The sequence below is a fragment of the Passer domesticus genome, chromosome 3 (genome assembly GCF_036417665.1).
Source record: "Passer domesticus isolate bPasDom1 chromosome 3, bPasDom1.hap1, whole genome shotgun sequence".
NCBI lineage: Eukaryota > Metazoa > Chordata > Aves > Passeriformes > Passeridae > Passer > Passer domesticus.
Window position 1 is genome coordinate 2,179,929 of NC_087476.1, and position 18,387 is coordinate 2,198,315.

Consider the following 18,387-nt stretch of genomic DNA (forward strand, 5'->3'; position numbering starts at 1 on the left):
TGCATTTCCAGCTTTTGAGCATCCAACTTCCCAAACTCGTGAGCCATGAGAAGCGCAGGCTCCCGGGGCTGCCACGCGTGTTTCCAACCTGGCACAGCTCTGCTCCCCAAAGCCGCAGCAAAACCCCTGCTCCACACCCCCCCCGGAAAAGTATGAAAATTAAACCTCATTTTTCCCTTCGTTCCACGCCGATTGCACCCACCATGTCACCAGAAAATGAGTTTTCTTTCAAATTAATTTAGCGCCGTTGAAAGGCGGGCGGCTCCGGGTTTGCAGCGTCAATGAGGCGAGCAGAGCGCAGCTGAGGGAACCATAAAGCACATCTCCCTATTTCACCAGCCCATCCCCACCCGGCCTGCAAAGCAATCTCTGCTGGAACAGGGGAGTGCGGGTCCCCCGTCGGCGCTGCAGGGCATGGGATGATGGCTTCGGATCCCAAATCGCTCATGGCTCAGCCTGTGCCTGCTTGGAAAATCAGAATGCGAGCTCCTGCGAGCTGCAGGGCGGTGTGAACGAGGAGGGGATTAACCCGGGGACGGCGTAAATAATGAGGGAATTAACCCAAAAATGTTATTCACCCCGTTCTGGCTGTGACATTGCTATGAACAGAAAGCTGTATTTTTTTTAGGTGGCAGAGTTAAAGACAAGTCAGACCAGTTGCTGTAAGTCAGTTTCGCTGCCAAAGAGTTCTTCAATTACCTGTTAATGGCTGGTGATTAACGATTGTCACCCTGATGCTGGCCAGGGAGGGACACCAGGAAAATATGAGTGGCATCAGAGCCGGTATGCAGATGAGAAATGCATTGCACCAAATTTTTCAGTTTTCCAGGAAAACCCCTAAAATTACGAGCCAATGTTATGAATAGAAAGCTGTCTATTTTTTTTAGATGGCAGAGTTAAAAACAAGTCAGACCAGTTGCTGTAAGCTAGTTTCATTCCTAAAGAGGAGTTCTTCAATTACCTGTTAATGGCCGGTGATTAACCACTGTCCCCTGATGCTGGCCAGGGAGGGACACGGGACAGACCCAGCAGTGACATCAGAGCCGGTATGCAGATGAGAAATGCACTGCGCCCCGAATTTTTACAGTTTTCCCAGGAAAAACCCCTAAAATCACGAGCCAACGAGTGACCTGAGTGACGTCTGAGGACGGGAGCGCAGTCCCGTACCTGCTTGGATCCTTTTTGCTTCTCACCCCGACCTGAAAAGATGCTGATTGAAGAGACGCCCCGGGGTGCTGGACCAAAAGCAGGAATCTGCTGCTCTCCGTGAGGACGGAACCCCCAGCTCTGCCTGCAGACCAGGACAGAGCTGCACCATCCTCCTCCTCCTCCTCCTCCTCCTCCGTGCCACGCTGGGAGCAGCGGCGGCGATTCCTCCCCACCTGAGCTGATTCTTCCCAACAAAGGCATTAAAAGGAGGAAGATCTCCTGCCCGTTTATTTCAACATCACCTCTGGATCAGCGGCACGACTGGAATTAAAACCATATCATCACCACGAGGCCGGGCTCAGACTCACACGGGTGGCCAAGCCCTGGATAAAGCAGCTCCATCTCCAGCCCCCAAGGCCGGCTGGGATGCCACCCCACCATTAACATTTTAGTGCAGGTCACTGGAGAACTTGTTGTGCTTTGCCAAATTACACAGGCGCGGGCAGCAAGAAGGAGCAAAGAATTCCCTCTGGCAGGTGTTCAGCAGTAATTTGCTGAAAAGCCACAGGAAAAAAGCAGGGAAATTCATTATTTAGCTCTGACAATGTCATGACCGCTAAGGCTGGTGCTGTTTCCAGCAGCACGGGATAAAAGGTGGATTTATGAACATTGCTGATTTTGGGGTGGCTCCAATTCCTGAGGAAACACCTCGGAATCCTTGGGGGAAGATGGGTTTGGTTCCAGCATCCCCACTGGGAAACCCAAAACCACACACGTGGGTTTGGTTTCCTCGTGTGCTCATTCCAAACTGGAATATTTCCCACGCAGGAGGAGCAGTAACAGGGCAGATAACGGGATAAGCAATCCCATCCCATGGCTGACGAAGGAAAGCAGATGGAAAGCTCCCCACCACGAGATTAGGATCTGATGAAATGACTTTTTTGCTCAGAAAGTGTCCAAATAACATCGACTCCAGCAGCTAAAAGTTGGAAAATGCAGCAGGAAATCGGCAGCAACAAAGGGCAGACAGCTTTGGGGTGAAATTCCATAAATTCTGCAAGACTTAGGAAGGCATTCAGGGATAAAAACTCGGTGATAAACAGTTTTTAATGGTAAAAATAGAATGGTTTGGGTGGGAAGGGACCTTAAAGCTCATCCCATTCCAATCTCAGCACCTTCCCAACCCCAGGATGCTCCAGCCTGGTCTGGGACACTTCCAGGGATGAGGAACCACAACCTCCCCGGGCAATCTGTGCCTCACCACATCCAAAGCCTGCAAACAAAGAAAACCTGCCTGTTTTTTCCAGAACTATTAGGAGCTGGGCTGCAAATCTCTGTGAACAAAAGGGAATTTAGGCAGATTTTCTGCTGTAAACGATCTGGCACTGAAACAACAGCCACTTATCTCCTGCCTGGCCCGCTGGATGTCCGGAGGGATTTGACAGACAAGCTTGGATGGATCCAGCAATTTCCAGCCCTCCCCCTCCTCCTGCTGCCAGGGAGGGGACACGGCAGTCCCCACATCCCAAAACTGCTGCTGGAATCAGAGCTGAACCCGGCAATTTGGGGCTTCAAGAGCCTCCCTGTCACTGCACCCACTCATTACGGCAGGGAGCTGCCTGTCAAACACGGTTTTTAATTTCCCACTCCCCCCCGGGCAGAGATGGAGCTCCTCAGATCGCTCTCCTGCCCAAAATTCCAGGGATTTGCCCCGTGGCAGGAGAAGGGTGAGGAGCTGCTCTGGAAGCATCACCTGGAGCAGGGGGTCAGGGTAGAGGAGAGGAGAACAGCAGCCACTCGAGGGCCCCAGCATGAATCACCGAGTGACTCAAAGCCCGCCTCGCTTTGCTGGAGTCACAATTAGCATCGGGAAGCTCAATTAAGGGACATTAGTGCAACGAGCTCCGGAATCGCAGGGCGGCTTCTTGGCTGCCTGGGGAGCCACGAGGTGAAATGGGTTTGCTCTGACCCCTGGCCAGCAGGATTGCTCACCCTGGGGTCACTGGGATACAGGCACGGGCTCAACGTGCTCCTTTCTTACCCCACAGGGTCCTAAAAGCCGAGAAAAAAGCTGAATTTTGGTTAAAAAACAGCACCAGCAAGCCTAGAATTCCCTACAGAAACCTATCTCCCTGAAAAAGTCCAAAAATCTTGTTTGGATCGTTTAAATTTTGGTTAAAATACAGCACCAGCAAGCAGGAACCTGCCTCCCTGAAAAAGTCCAAAAGTCTTGTTTGGGTAGTTTAGAATTTTGGTTAAAACACAGCACCAGGAAGCCTAGATTTCCCTACAGGAACCTGTCTCCCAGAAAAAGTCCAAAAGTCTTATTTTATTCATAACATTTGGGTAGTTTAGAATTTTGGTTAAAATACAGCACCAACAAGCAGGAACCTGCCTCCCTGAAAAAGTCCAAAAATCTTGTTTGGGTCATTTAGAATTTTGGTTAAAATACAGCACCAGCAAGCCCAGGTTGCCCTACAGGAACCTGTCTCCCAGAAAAAGCCCAAAAATCTCATGTGGGTACTTTAGAACAGACCACAACTTTATAAAGCACCAATTTTAAAAAGCAGGTTTGTTCCTCGACATTGAAAAGCAAATTCAGGCGTTGCTGAACCTTCAGAATCACAGAATTCCAGACTGGTTTGGGTGGGAAGGGACCTCAAAGCTCATCCAGGTCCAACCCCAAGACCCTCCCCTACCCCAGGCTGCTCCAGCCTGGCCCTGGACACTTCCAGGGATCCAGAAAATTCTCTGGGAATTGTGTGCCAAGGCCACCCTCTGCTGCAGCCACCAGGATTTCTTGGAGCTTCCACCAGAGGAACGGCTGAAATACCTGAAATTAAGGTGGGAATGTGAGACTGGCTGGGCTTGGAGAGGTCTCTGGAGACCACCCAGCCCTGAGGAGGAGGCACAGGGTCACATCCAGGTGGGATTTCAGCATCTCCAGGCTCCAGAACCTCTCTGCTCTGTCACCCTCCAAGTTTTTCCTTTCCGTCTTCCCACAAACCCCATGCCCTGATCATCACACCAAGTTTGGCTTGCTGTGATCTCCAGGACAGATTTCCAGCTGGGATTTCATTTCAAAAGGAATCTGCAGCTCCACATCCCAAACCAAGCACTGCAAGAACTGCCAAGGTTTGTTTTGGTTTTTTTTTTCCCCTCAAAGGATTAAGAGGTCCTAAACTCTGATTATTTACAACCTCTGTGGCTTCTCTTTCAGCAGAGCTGGGATTTGTCCTGTTCCCAAAAAAATCAATCCGGCTTTTGGGACAGCTGGAGGGAAGCTCCCTCCCCACCAGGATAATCGTGGATGACTGCTCCAGGGAGGACACAGACAGTGCTGGAACACAACAGGACTCCTGGCACGGGCAATCCAAGGAAAAGCTGGAAAAGGTGGAGCTGGGAGCTGCTCCACCAGGAATCAAAGGCAGCAGTCGCCCCTCAAGAGCTGTGGGATTCCAGATGGAAAATGAGCTTTTTAAGGGACTGTTTTGGGGATAATTGTGCCTGCTCTGCCCCTGGAAGCTGTCTCAGGAATGTCCTGAGCTGGGTTATCTCCTCTCTGTCTCATGCAGCCTTATCAAACATCAGGCAACCCAGCACACCCCTGAAGCAAAAAATTAAAAATTACAAATTATTTTCGTCCTGAGATCCTGAAAATCATGGAATGGTTTGGGTGGGAGGGGACTTTAAAGATGATGGAATTCCAGCCTCCTGCAGGCACCTTCCATGAGATCAGGCAGCTCCAGCCTGGCCTTGGGCACTTCCAGGGATCTGGGGAAAGCCACAGCTTCTCTGGGTCACCACAATGTCCTTCTGAAAACCCTCTGCTGGGATTGTTCTCCTGTTCTAGCTGAGAAGCCTCATTAAAGAAATTAAACAACAACTCTCTGATGGAATGTGGTCTGGAGATTGTTCACCAACAGGTGCATCCTGGATTGGTCCATCTGAGATGTTTATATTAAATAACCAACCAAAGATGTGTTGGACTCTGAGAGTCACCAGCTTTTGTTGTCATTCCTTTCCATTGATGGATCCTCTCTCTCTGTTCTTTTTTGTATAGTTTTAGTGTAGCATTTAATATAATATAATATTATAATAAAATAAATCAGCCTTCTGAAACATGGAGTCAAGATTCTCATCTCATCCCTCATCCTAGGACCCTCGAACACAACCTCATCTCTGGGAATGCTGTCCAAGGGCAGGAATTGCTTCCCAAATCCCTCTTTTCCCAGTGTGCAGCCATTCCCTGTTGTCCCAGGATCCTCTCCAGCTCTCCTGGAGCCCCTCTGGGCTCTGAGCTCTGCCTGGATCCCCAGGCGAGCTCTCCCAGGCTGAGGAGGAGAAGGCGGAGGATGTGCAGGGATGCAGATCCCTGATTTCCCTGCTTTTCCAGCCCTACTCAGGGATGCAGATCCCTGATTTCCCTGCTCAGGGATGCAGATCCCCTATTTCCCTGCTCAGGGATGCAGATCCCCTATTTCCCTGCTCAGGGATGCAGATCCCCTATTTCCCTGCTCAGGGATGCAGATCCCCGATTTCCCTGCTCAGGGATGCAGATCCCCGATTTCCCTGCTTTCCCCAGCCCTGCTCAGGGATGCAGATCCCCTATTTCCCTGCTCAGGGATGCAGATCCCCGATTTCCCTGCTCAGGGATGCAGATCCCCGATTTCCCTGCTTTCCCCAGCCCTGCTCAGGGATGCAGATCCCCGATTTCCCTGCTCAGGGATGCAGACCCCGATTTTCCCTGCTTTTCCCCAAGCCCTGCTCGGGGATGTTCCCTGCTTTTCCAGCCCTACTCAGGGATGCAGATCCCTGATTTCCCGGCCTTTCCCCAGCCCTGCTCAGGGATGCAGATCCCCGATTTCCCTGCTCAGGGATGCAGATCCCTGATTTCCCTGCTTTTCCCCAGCCCTGCTCAGGGATGCAGATCCCCGATTTCCCTGCTCAGGGATGCAGATCCCCGATTTCCCTGCTCAGGGATGCAGATCCCCGATTTCCCTGCCTTTCCCAGCCCTGCTCAGGGATGCAGATCCCCGATTTCCCTGCCTTTCCCAGCCCTGCTCAGGGATGCAGATCCCCGATTTCCCTGCCTTTCCCAGCCCTGCTCGGGTCTGTTCCCTCATTAGGAGTCCGCTCCCGCTGCCGCGGTGACTCACGGCGCTGGTGGCAGCTCAGCGAGCCCAGCACCCCTCATGACTCACGGGTCAGGTGAGAGGAGCAGCAATTCTCATTTGCATCCGCATTTTTACACCTTTCTCCGGCTCTGATTGTCCTCGGCCAAGAGCAAAAGCAGCCGCAATCAACTCGAACGCTGGGGGCTGGATGGGAGCAGCTCCCGGGCAGAGATGAGTTTCTCCAGGGGGAGAAAAAATCCATCCTGCGGGCGATTCTTTGGCGATTGTGAAATCTTTAATAATTGCAAAGCTGCTCCTAAGGAAGGGAAGCTTATCAGCGAGCCCACAGCCCGGCTTGACAGGCACCCAGAAATTCTAAAGTGGTGCTCTCAGTGAGGAAAATTAAAAACTTCTCAGTCCTCCTGCACACAAAAACAAAGATCCCCCCTGGCTCTGCAATTCTTTACCCACTCCTATCTCTCAACAAACCCTATTTCTCAAGCAAACCCTATTTCTCAAGCAAACCCAAGCACCTCGAGCAAAGATTTCTGTCTGAAGGGTGTAAAAAAGCGTTTATTACCCCAAAAGGGAGGTGCTGCAGAAATATTAAAACCCAGGGAATTCATTTCCTTCCCCCGCTCTCAACAGAAAAAGCCTGGAAGTTTCCCTGTTTATCTCTGCAAAAAACCACACTTTTGGTGGATGAATTCACACATTTATGTGGAAGAAAACCAGAATTTTATGGGATTTCAGGTGAAAGCCAAGGGCCCAGGTGGTTTGAGGGATAATTTCTTTACTCTGTCCCACCACCAGGACAGGCTGCTGTGCTGGGAGCTGCACGGAATCACATCCTTGTTATCAGATTAGCTGGCACAGGAGCCTCAGAGGGCTGATGGAGAGGAAGCATCACAAGGAGAAAATTGAAAATTCCCTCGGCAGGAGGGGGCCAGATTGATGATCCCTCAGGTCGGGTCAGCACGTCACCATTTCCCCCCTTTTTACCCAGTAATTTCTGGGGTTTGTCCCTGGGTTGGGACAAAAACCAGAAATTACTGGGTAAAAAGGGGGGAAATTGGGGTTTGGAGCAAGCTGGGAGAGGGGAATGTCCCTGTCTGTGGCAGGGATGAATTAAGGTCCCTTCCAACCCAAAAACCACGCCAGGATTCTGTGATTCTCTCCTGGCTGAAGGCCCTTTCCCACTTGAAGCAATATCTGTACAAAATCTGAACTTAAATTAAGATTTGCCCACGAGATAAAACCTCCAGAACCCCATTCAGTGGTGCCAGAAATCCTCACAGCAGCCCCTGGAGCTGGAGGTTTCCCAATAAAGTTTTTGAGCACCCCACACATCCCCACAGCAGGTCGTGTGGCCACTGCCAGCACCCCCCTGCAGTCTGATCTGTAATTCAGTGGTTTTTTCCCTTGCTGCCTGCTCTCTGCTCCTCCACACTCCCGTGTTTCCATCCAGGCAGGTTTGTGACCCACCACAATCCAGGATTGTCCAGGATCCACCAGGGAGGAGATTTGGGAGCTGGGGCCACCAGCAGCAGCCTGCCTGAAGGCCCTTTCCCACATGAAGCACATTCTGTACAAAATCTGAATTTAAATTAAGATTTGCCCAAGAAATCAAACCTCCAGAACCCCATTGAGATCCCATTGAGATCCCAATCAGATCCCATTCAGATCCCACTGAGATCCCATTCAGATCCCACTGAGATCCCATTGAGATCCCATCCAGATCCCATTGAGATCCCATTCGGATCCCAATCAGATCCCATTCAGATCCCATCCAGATCCCATTCAGATCCCATCCAGATCCCATTCAGATCCCACTGAGATCCCATTCAGATCCCATCCAGATCCCATTCAGATCCCATCCAGATCCCATTCAGATCCCACTGAGATCCCACTGAGATCCCATTCAGATCCCACTGAGATCCCATTCAGATCCCATCCAGATCCCATTCAGATCCCATTGAGATCCCATTGAGATCCCATTGACATCCCATTCAGATCCCATCCAGATCCCACTGAGATCCCATTCAGATCCCATCCAGATCCCATTCAGATCCCATTGAGATCCCATTGAGATCCCATTGACATCCCATTCAGATCCCATTGAGATCCCACTGAGATCCCATTCAGATCCCATTCAGATCCCATTCAGATCCCATCCAGATCCCATTCAGATCCCATTCAGATCCCATTCAGATCCCATTCAGATCCCACTGAGATCCCATCCAGATCCCATCCAGATCCCATTGAGATCCCATCCAGATCCCATCCAGATCCCACTGAGATCCCCGGGCTCTGCTGAGTGCAGCCCCACAGCACACAGCAGGAGAACGCTCCCAGGTCTCCTCCCAGGCTCTGCTGAAGCGCTGCAGGAGCTGAATCCCGGCCCCACAAGGACACCAGTTCAGCCCTGAGCGCTCAGCGGCAGCGCCACTGCCCCCCCGGCCAGGGCTGCAGTGACACAGAGCCACAGCCCAGCCCCGGGGCACAGAAAGCAACAGCTCGGATCCATCCCAGCCCCGTTTGCTGCTCCTCTCCAGCACGCAGGAAATGCAACTCCAGTAACTCCCACAGAACTGCATTTACCAAGCACTCAGAGTGAGTTTTGTGTTACAAATATAAACCTTGATGTGTCTGCTGAGGAGCAGGGTTTTGTCACCCTGCTCCATCCGTGCCGCTCTGACTCCGCGGAGTCACTTTGCCTTTAAAATTGCTGTGGCAGAAATAGTTCCCTTATTATCTGCAGAGCAAAGGCCAGGCAGCTTGAAAAATTATTTTAGGCTCAATAAAATCAGCTAAGACACCTGCAGCAGAATAAAAAAAATAAAAAAATGGACTTCCCACATCGTGAATCACAGCAGCAATTTGAATGGACAAGCTCCCTCCTTCCCCGAGGAGCTGTGTCCTTCAGAAACTCTTTGCTCAACTTGTTTGCTGTTTTATCTCGATAAAACCCACTTGGAAAGAACAGCAGGGTGCTTTTTGTTTGGTCTGTGAGCGATCAGAGGTGGGAGGGAAAAGAAAAAAAAGAAAAAAAAAGGCAAATGAAAGTAGCTGAAGTGTTTGGTGCCCTCCAGAGGAAAAACCGAATTAAGCTTTGAGGTACAAAGGACTGCTTCTAAAATCGCTTCTCTTGGAGGTGACAGCTCTAAAATCACTTCTGCTGGAGGAGAAAGCCTTAAAATCACTTCTGCTGGAGGTGACAGCTCTGAAATCACTCCTCTTGGGGTGGATAATGTCACAAATAAAACCCCACAACAGCACGGCAGCAAACCCAACCCGCCCAGGGGACGCTCGCTCTTTTAACAACTCCAAAACACCAAACCTCTGGGGTTTTTTGTGGGGTTTTTTGTGGGGTTTTTTTTGTTTTTTTTGTCCACCAAGCACTGAAAATTCAGAATTCTCTGCCCTGGGCAGAGCAGGCTGTGGTTTCTGGATGTGACACCCTGGGAGCTGCTCTGGGGCTGGAAGGGGCCGGCAGCGCTGACGCTCTCGGGGCTGAGTCACTCCTGACGTCCCAGGCAACAAATAAAGAATAAATCAAGAATAAATCAAGAATCAATCAAGAATAAATCAGAATAAACCCATGGCATTCGTCACAAGCCCAAATCAGGGCGGTGAGGCGTGACAGAGCTGCCTGGAATGGCTAAAAAAAAATTAAAAAAAATAAAAAAAAATCAGGGGAGAAGTTTGGTTTTTCCTGCGCTTCCGCGGGGCCTGCAAAAATTCACTGCCCAAAAACACGTATTTAACAAAAAAATACACAGGATTCTCCTCATGGATGTGGAAGAATAGAGAATTTAAACAATTTAAACAATTGCCCACCTGACAGCCTCGGCCACGTTGTTGGAAGTGTGGCCCGAGAGGGCGTCGTGCAGGCTCCTGATGAAATAATCGCGGTAGGCCTCGGGCAGGGCCATGAAGGTGCCACCCATCACGATGAATTCCACTTTGTCCACGCTGTGGCCCAGCTGCTTCAGCTGAAAAATTAAAAATATCACGGGAAAAAACATCAGCGGGGCATTTATCCATGAGATCTGAGTGGGAGACTTGATTTTGTGAAGCTGCGTTTTGGTTTTTAGTTGGTTTATCAGTGAAAAATTAATTTTTTTATAATTATTTTCCTTTTTAAAAAACCCTCAAAAGTAATTTTTGTACTGTAAGAACTCAGTGCAGTGTAATTCTGAAAAATTGTAATTATTTGAGTTACAGGTTCCAGGTTGAAATTACCTAAATTGAGACAAAAAGGCAAAAAAAATTCCTTGGATCTCCAAACTCTCCTCAAAATTCTGAGGGAGAAAATGCTGAATTCAGGGAGAATTTTCCAGTGGGTTTGGAGATCAAGAGGAAACTGATCAAAAACAGGACTGAGAAACTTTTCACACCCAACAAACCCCAAATAAAATAATTTTGGAATAATTATTAAAATTATTGCACAGCAGAGACCTTAGCACAGCCATTTTTAAATGGAAATGGGAGTTGGACACAGAAAATGTATAAATTTAATTAATGCATTAATTTAATTTGTAATTTAATTTAATTTTTGCAGCCCAGCAGTCCCAGAAATGGAAATAATTCTCTTTTTTTTGCACCTCAAACCCAAGGCAAAAAAAAATTCCTTCGATCTCCAAAGTCTCCTCAAAATCCTGAGGGAGAAAATGCTGAATTCATGGAGAATTTTCCAGTGGGTTTGGAGATCAAGAGGAAATTGATCAAAAAACAGGACTGAGAAACTTTTCACACCCAACAAACCCCAAATAAAATAATTTTGGAATAAATATTTCAATTATTGCACAGCAGAGATCTTAGGAAAGGTTCAAAACTCACCATTTTTAAATGGAAATGGGAGTTGGACACAGGAAATGTATAAATTTAATTATTGTATTAATTTAATTCCTAATTTAATTTAATTTTTGCAGCCCAGCAGTCCCAGAAATGGAAATAATTCTCTTTTTTTTGCACCTCAAACCCAAGGCAAAAAAAATTCCTTGGATCTCCAAACTCTCCTCAAAATCCTGAGGGAGAAAATGCTGAATTCAGGGAGAATTTTCCAGTGGGTTTGGAGATCAAGAGGAAACTGATCAAAAACAGGACTGAGAAAATTTTCACACCCAACAAACCCCCAAATAAAATAATTTTGGAATAAATATTTCAATTATTGCACAGCAGAGACCTCAGGACAGGTTCAAAACTCACCATTTTTAAATGGAAATGGGAGTTGGACGCAGAAAATGCATAAATTTAATTAATGCATTAATTTAATTTGTAATTTAATTTAATTTTTGCAGCCCAGCACTCCAAGAAATGGAAATAATTCTCTTTTTTTTGCATCTCAAACCCAAGGCAAAAAAAAATTCCTTCAATTTCCAAAGTCTCCTCAAAATCCTGAGGGAGAAAATGCTGGATTCATGGAGAATTTTCCAGTGGGTTTGGAGATCAAGAGGAAACTGATCAAAAAACAGGACTGAGAAACTTTTCACACCCAACAAACCCCAAATAAAATAATTTTGGAATAAATATTTAAGTTATTGCACAGCAGAGACCTCAGGACAGGTTCAAAACTCACCATTTTTAAATGGAAATAAGAGTTGGACAACTGAAAATGTATAAATTTAATTAATGTATTAATTTAATTTGTAATTTAAATTAATTTTTGCAGCCCAGCAGTCCAAGAAATGGAAATAATTCTGGTTTTTTGCATGTTAAACCCAAGGCAAAAAAAAATTCCTTCAATCTCCAAACTCTCCTCAAAATCCTGAGGGAGAAAATGCTGAATTCATGGAGAATTTTCCAGTGGGTTTGGAGATCAAGAGGAAACTGATCAAAAAACAGGACTGAGAAACTTTTCACACCCAACAAACCCCAAATAAAATAATTTTGGAATAAATATTTAAGTTATTGCACAGCAGAGACCTCAGGACAGGTTCAAAACTCACCATTTTTAAATGGAAATAAGAGTTGGACAACTGAAAATGTATAAATTTAATTAATGTATTAATTTAATTTGTAATTTAAATTAATTTTTGCAGCCCAGCAGTCCAAGAAATGGAAATAATTCTGGTTTTTTGCATGTTAAACCCAAGGCAAAAAAAAATTCCTTCAATCTCCAAACTCTCCTCAAAATCCTGAGGGAGAAAATGCTGAATTCATGGAGAATTTTCCAGTGGGTTTGGAGATCAAGAGGAAACTGATCAAAAAACAGGACTGAGAAACTTTTCACACCCAACAAACCCCAAATAAAATAATTTTGGAATAAATATTTCAATTATTGCACAGCAGAGACCTTAGCACAGCCATTTTTTAAATGGAAATGGGAGTTGGACACAGAAAATGTATAAATTTAATTAATGTATTAATTTAGTTTGTAATTTAATTTAATATTTGCAGCCCAGCAGTCCAAGAAATGGAAATAATTCTCTTTTTTTGCACCTCAAACCCAAGGCAAAAAAAATTTCCTTCAATCTCCAAACTCTCCTCAAAATCCTGAGGGAGAAAATGCTGAATTCAGGGAGAATTTTCCTGTGGGTTTGGAGATCAAGAGGAAACTGATCAAAAACAGGACTGAGAAACTTTTCACACCCAACAAACCCCAAATAAAATACTTTTGGAATAAATATTTAAGTTATTGCACAGCAGTGACCTTAGCACAGCCATTTTTTAAATGGAAATGGGAGTTGGACACAGAAAATGTATAAATTTAATTAATGTATTAATTTAATTTTTAATTTAATTAATGTATTAATTTAATTCTTAATTTAATTTAATTTTTGCAGCCCAGCACTCCAAGAAATGGAAATAATTCTCTTTTTTTTGCATGTTAAACCCAAGGCAAAAAAAAATTCCTTCAATCTCCAAACTCTCCTCAAAATCCTGAGGGAGAAAATGCTGAATTCAGGGAGAATTTTCCAGTGGGTTTGGAGATCAAGAGGAAACTGATCAAAAACAGGACTGAGAAACTTTTCACACCCAACAAACCCCAAATAAAATAATTTTGGAATAATTATTTAAATTATTGCACAGCAGAGACCTCAGGACAGGTTCAAAACTCACCATTTTTAAATGGAAATGGGATTTGGACACAGAAAATGTATAAATTTAATTATTGTATTAATTTAATTTGTAATTTAATTAATGTATTAATTTAATTTGTAATTTAATTTAATTTTTACACCCCAGCAGTCCAAGAAATGGAAATAATTCTCTTTTTTTTGCACCTGAAACCCAAGGCAAAAAAAATTCCTTCGATCTCCAAACTCTCCTCAAAATCCTGAGGGAGAAAATGCTGAATTCAGGGAGAATTTTCCAGTGGGTTTGGAGATCAAGAGGAAACTGATCAAAAAACAAAACTGAGAAACTTTTCACACCCAACAAACCCCAAATAAAATAATTTTGGAATAAATATTTAAGTTATTGCACAGCAGTGACCTTAGCACAGCCATTTTCTAAATGGAAATGGGAGTTGGACACAGAAAATGTATAAATTTAATTAATGCATTAATTTAATTTGCAATTTAATTTAATTTTTGCAGCCCAGCACTCCAAGAAATGGAAATAATTCTCTTTTTTTTGCACCTCAAAGCCAAGGCAAAAAAAAATTCCTTGGATCTCCAAACTCTCCTCAAAATCCTGAGGGAGAAAATGCTGAATTCATGGAGAATTTTCCAGTGGGTTTGGAGATCAAGAGGAAACTGATCAATAAACAGGACTGAGAAACTTTTCACACCCAACAAACCCCAAATAAAATAATTTTGGAATAAATATTTCAATTATTGCACAGCAGAGACCTCAGGACAGGTTCAAAACTCACCATTTTTAAATGGAAATAAGAGTTGGACAACTGAAAATGTATAAATTTAATTAATGTATTAATTTAATTTGCAATTTAATTTAATTTTTACACCCCAGCAGTCCAAGAAATGGAAATAATTCTCTTTTTTTTGCACCTCAAACCCAAGGCAAAAAAAAATTCCTTCAATCTCCAAACTCTCCTCAAAATCCTGAGGGAGAAAATGCTGAATTGATGGAGAATTTTCCAGTGGGTTTGGAGATCAAGAGGAAACTGATCAAAAACAGGACTGAGAAACTTTTCACACCCAACAAACCCCAAATAAAATAATTTTGGAATAATTATTAAAATTATTGCACAGCAGAGACCTTAGCACAGCCATTTTCTAAATGGAAATGAGAGTTGGACACAGAAAATGTATAAATTTAATTAATGTATTAATTTAACTTGTAATTTAATTAATGTATTAATTTAATTTGTAATTTAATTTAATTTTTGCACCCCAGCACTCCAAGAAATGGAAATTATTCTCTTTTTTTTGCATCTCAAAACCAAGGCAAAAAAAAATTCCTTGGATCTCCAAACTCTCCTCAAAATCCTGAGGGAGAAAATGCTGAATTCATGGAGAATTTTCCAGTGGGTTTGGAGATCAAGAGGAAACTGATCAAAAATCAGGACTGAGAAACTTTTCACACCCAACAAACCCCAAATAAAATAATTTTGGAATAAATATTTAAGTTATTGCACAGCAGAGACCTCAGGACAGGTTCAAAACTCACCATTTTTAAATGGAAATGGGAGTTGGACACAGAAAATGTATAAATTTAATTATTGTATTAATTTAATTTGTAATTTAATTAATGTATTAATTTAATTTGTAATTTAAATTAATTTTTGCAGCCCAGCACTCCAAGAAATGGAAATAATTCTCTTTTTTTTGCATGTTAAACCCAAGGCAAAAAAAAATTCCTTGGATCTCCAAAGTCTCCTCAAAATCCTGAGGGAGAAAATGCTGAATTCAGGGAGAATTTTCCAGTGGGTTTGGAGATCAAGAGGAAACTGATCAAAAACAGGACTGAGAAACTTTTCACACCCAACAAACCCCAAATAAAATAATTTTGGAATAAATATTTAAGTTATTGCACAGCAGAGACCTCAGGACAGGTTCAAAACTCACCATTTTTAAATGGAAATAAGAGTTGGACAACTGAAAATGTATAAATTTAATTAATGTATTAATTTAATTTGTAATTTAAATTAATTTTTGCAGCCCAGCACTCCAAGAAATGGAAATAATTCTGGTTTTTTGCATGTTAAACCCAAGGCAAAAAAAAATTCCTTGGATCTCCAAACTCTCCTCAAAATCCTGAGGGAGAAAATGCTGAATTCAGGGAGAATTTTCCAGTGGGTTTGGAGATCAAGAGGAAACTGATCAAAAACAGGACTGAGAAACTTTTCACACCCAACAAACCCCAAATAAAATAATTTTGGAATAAATATTTCAATTATTGCACAGCAGAGATCTTAGGAAAGGTTCAAAGCTCACCATTTTTTAAATGGAAATGGGAGTTGGACACAGAAAATGTATAAATTTAATTAATGTATTAATTTTATTTTTAATTTAATTAATGTATTAATTTAATTTTCAATTTAATTTAATTTTTGCAGCCCAGCAGTCCCAGAAATGGAAATAATTCTCTTTTTTTGCACCTCAAACCCAAGGCAAAAAAAAATTCCTTGGATCTCCAAACTCTCCTCAAAATCCTGAGGGAGAAAATGCTGAATTCAGGGAGAATTTTCCTGTGGGTTTGGAGATCAAGAGGAAACTGATCAAAAATCAGGACTGAGAAACTTTTCACACCCAACAAACCCCAAATAAATTAATTTTGGAATAAATATTTCAATTATTGCACAGCAGAGACCTCAGGACAGGTTCAAAACTCACCATTTTTAAATGGAAATGGGAGTTGGACACAGAAAATGTGTAAATTTAATTAATGCATTAATTTAATTTGTAATTTAATTTAATTTTTGCAGCCCAGCAGTCCCAGAAATGGAAATAATTCTCTTTTTTGCATGTCAAACCCCAGGACAAAGGTACCTGCTCCACTCTGTGCCTCGTCTGCAGGAAGGGGTCGTAGCGAGCCCGGATGGCCCTCATGGATGTCGGCTGAAAAAACACCCAAAATTTCATTTTAGACACTTTTCCCCCCAAAAAGAACAGTGTAAAAAACCCAAAATGTTGAAAATTTCCAATCCTGATTGACCCAAAGCCTCCCAACCCAGCTCTGTAAAATTGTAATTATGATTTTGGCTCCTTAAAGCCTTTTAAAAATGCAATGTTTTCACCCTGAGATGGCAATGTGACCTAAAAACACCAAAATAATTCCATTTTTAGTGCTCTCCAAGCTAAAAAACCTCTGCAGCGAGTCACAAATTGTTACAAAACCCACAAATTTGTGTTTTTACAAATTACTCCCCACAGCCTGATCTCAAATATTCCTAAATTAAACTTATTCCTTCAATTAAAATCCATAAAAATTCGTTTTTTACATCACCAGCCTATTAATAATATTTTAAGGAGATTTTCAGCTCATTTTGCACCCTGGATTCACTTGGTATTTCTCTTTTTTTTTTTCCTGTTTAAATCACTGAGGTGGAACAGAGAAAATTCCCATTTTTAAAGGAATTTTCACCAAATTAATGATGGATTTTATCTCGTTTTCCTGCTTCACATCCCTACCACAGTTTTGAGATTTTTGGTTAAAACCAGTCCCACACTGCTGTTAAACATTCTCCAGCCAGCAGGGAGGAAACAGTTTGGAAATATAAAAATTTAAATTTATCACTGCAGACAAAAGGGAATTAATTTAATTTCAGAGGCTAAAAATGAGGTTTTTAACCAAAATTTATATTTTTTTTTAATCCAGTAGGAACCTCTCCATGTCTTTGTGTTTGAAGACCCTTCTTACACATTTTTTTTTTAATTTTAACTCATCATTAATTACTGTAATTAAGAATTTCACCCCTAAACTTTGAGCTGCTTTGGAACCTGAAGTTCATGAAAATTGAATTTGGTTTGATCTTTGCATTTATTTTTTATTTTTGCAAGACAAGTGAGCTGCAGAAATAAAGCCCAGCCTAAACCAAAGCCAGGCTTAAGGAATGTTGGAAAAACAAAAAAAAATTGGGAAAAATTAAAGAAATCAGCACCTCATATCCTGTGTAGGACTGGGTGGAATATTCAAAATCAGAGTCAGGGCCCCCCGGGCAGTACCTGCAGGGAAAAAAACAGAAAAAACAGGAATTAAACTCTCAGAACTCCAGTAATTTGGCATTATTAAATTTATTAATTTTTATTAATTTAATTTAATTTAATTTCTATTTAATAAATTGTATTAAATTTATTAAATTATTAATTTTTATTGAAATTAAATTCATTTTAATGAGAATGGGATGTCCCAAACCCAGACCTGAAAAAAACCCAGGGAGATTTTCTGGAAGTAAAAAATCCATGAAAATATTCCTGGGATATTCCTTTATTTTAGGGAGCAGCCATCAAGTTTGTGACAACAATTACAAGCAGATTAATTGATTTTTTTTAAAAATAATTTCACAATTTGAGTGTTTTTAAAAATATGATTTCACAATTTGAATGTTTTTAAAAATATAATTTCACAATTTGAATGTTTTCCATGATTCCCTCAAGTAAAACAGGAATTAAACTCTCAGAATTCCAATAATTTTATGTTTATATTAAAATTTAATTAATTTAATGAGAATGGGATGTCCCAAACCCAGACCTGAAACAACCCAGGGAGATTTTCTGGAAGTAAAAAATCCATGAAAATATTCCTGGGATATTCCTTTATTTTAGGGAGCAGCCACAAAGTTTGTGACAACAATTACAAGCAGATTAATTGAGTTTTAAAAATAATTTCACAATTTGAATGTTTTTTAAAAATTAATTTCACAATTTGAATGTTTTTAAAAATATAATTTCACAATTTGAATGTTTTTTAAAATATAATTTCAGAATTTTAATGTTTTTAAAAATTAATTTCACAATTTGAATGTTTTTAAAAAATATAATTTCACAATTTGAATGTTTTCTATGATTCCCTCAAGTAAAACAGGAATTAAACTCTCAGAATCCCAATAATCTGATATTTATATTAAAATTAAATTCATTTTAATGAGAATGGGATGTCCCAAACCCAGACCTGAAACAACCCAGGGAGATTTTCTGGAAGTAAAAAATCCATGCAAATATTCCTGGGATATTCCTTTATTTTAGGGAGCAGCCACAAAGTTTTGGGG

The 18,387-nt window shown here is 42.3% G+C and overlaps 1 protein-coding gene and 1 long non-coding RNA gene across 2 annotated transcripts in view; one reads left to right on the forward strand and one right to left on the reverse strand.

Annotated features, from left to right (window-relative positions):
• ELP3 (elongator acetyltransferase complex subunit 3) overlaps positions 1-18,387 on the reverse strand; it is a 159,287-nt gene that overhangs the window by 124,041 nt on the left and 16,859 nt on the right. Inside the window, exons 5-7 of the mRNA XM_064411527.1 lie at positions 17,281-17,344; positions 16,169-16,237; positions 10,107-10,261 (exon numbers count right to left, since the gene is read on the reverse strand). Of these exons, the coding sequence (XP_064267597.1) occupies positions 10,107-10,261; positions 16,169-16,237; positions 17,281-17,344 (288 nt within the window). The remainder of the gene's footprint in view (positions 1-10,106; positions 10,262-16,168; positions 16,238-17,280; positions 17,345-18,387) is intronic.
• LOC135295794 (uncharacterized) lies at positions 441-5,277 on the forward strand. The gene is made up of 2 exons (XR_010357848.1): positions 441-4,284; positions 4,373-5,277. It is a non-coding gene; the product is annotated as an uncharacterized LOC135295794 (long non-coding RNA).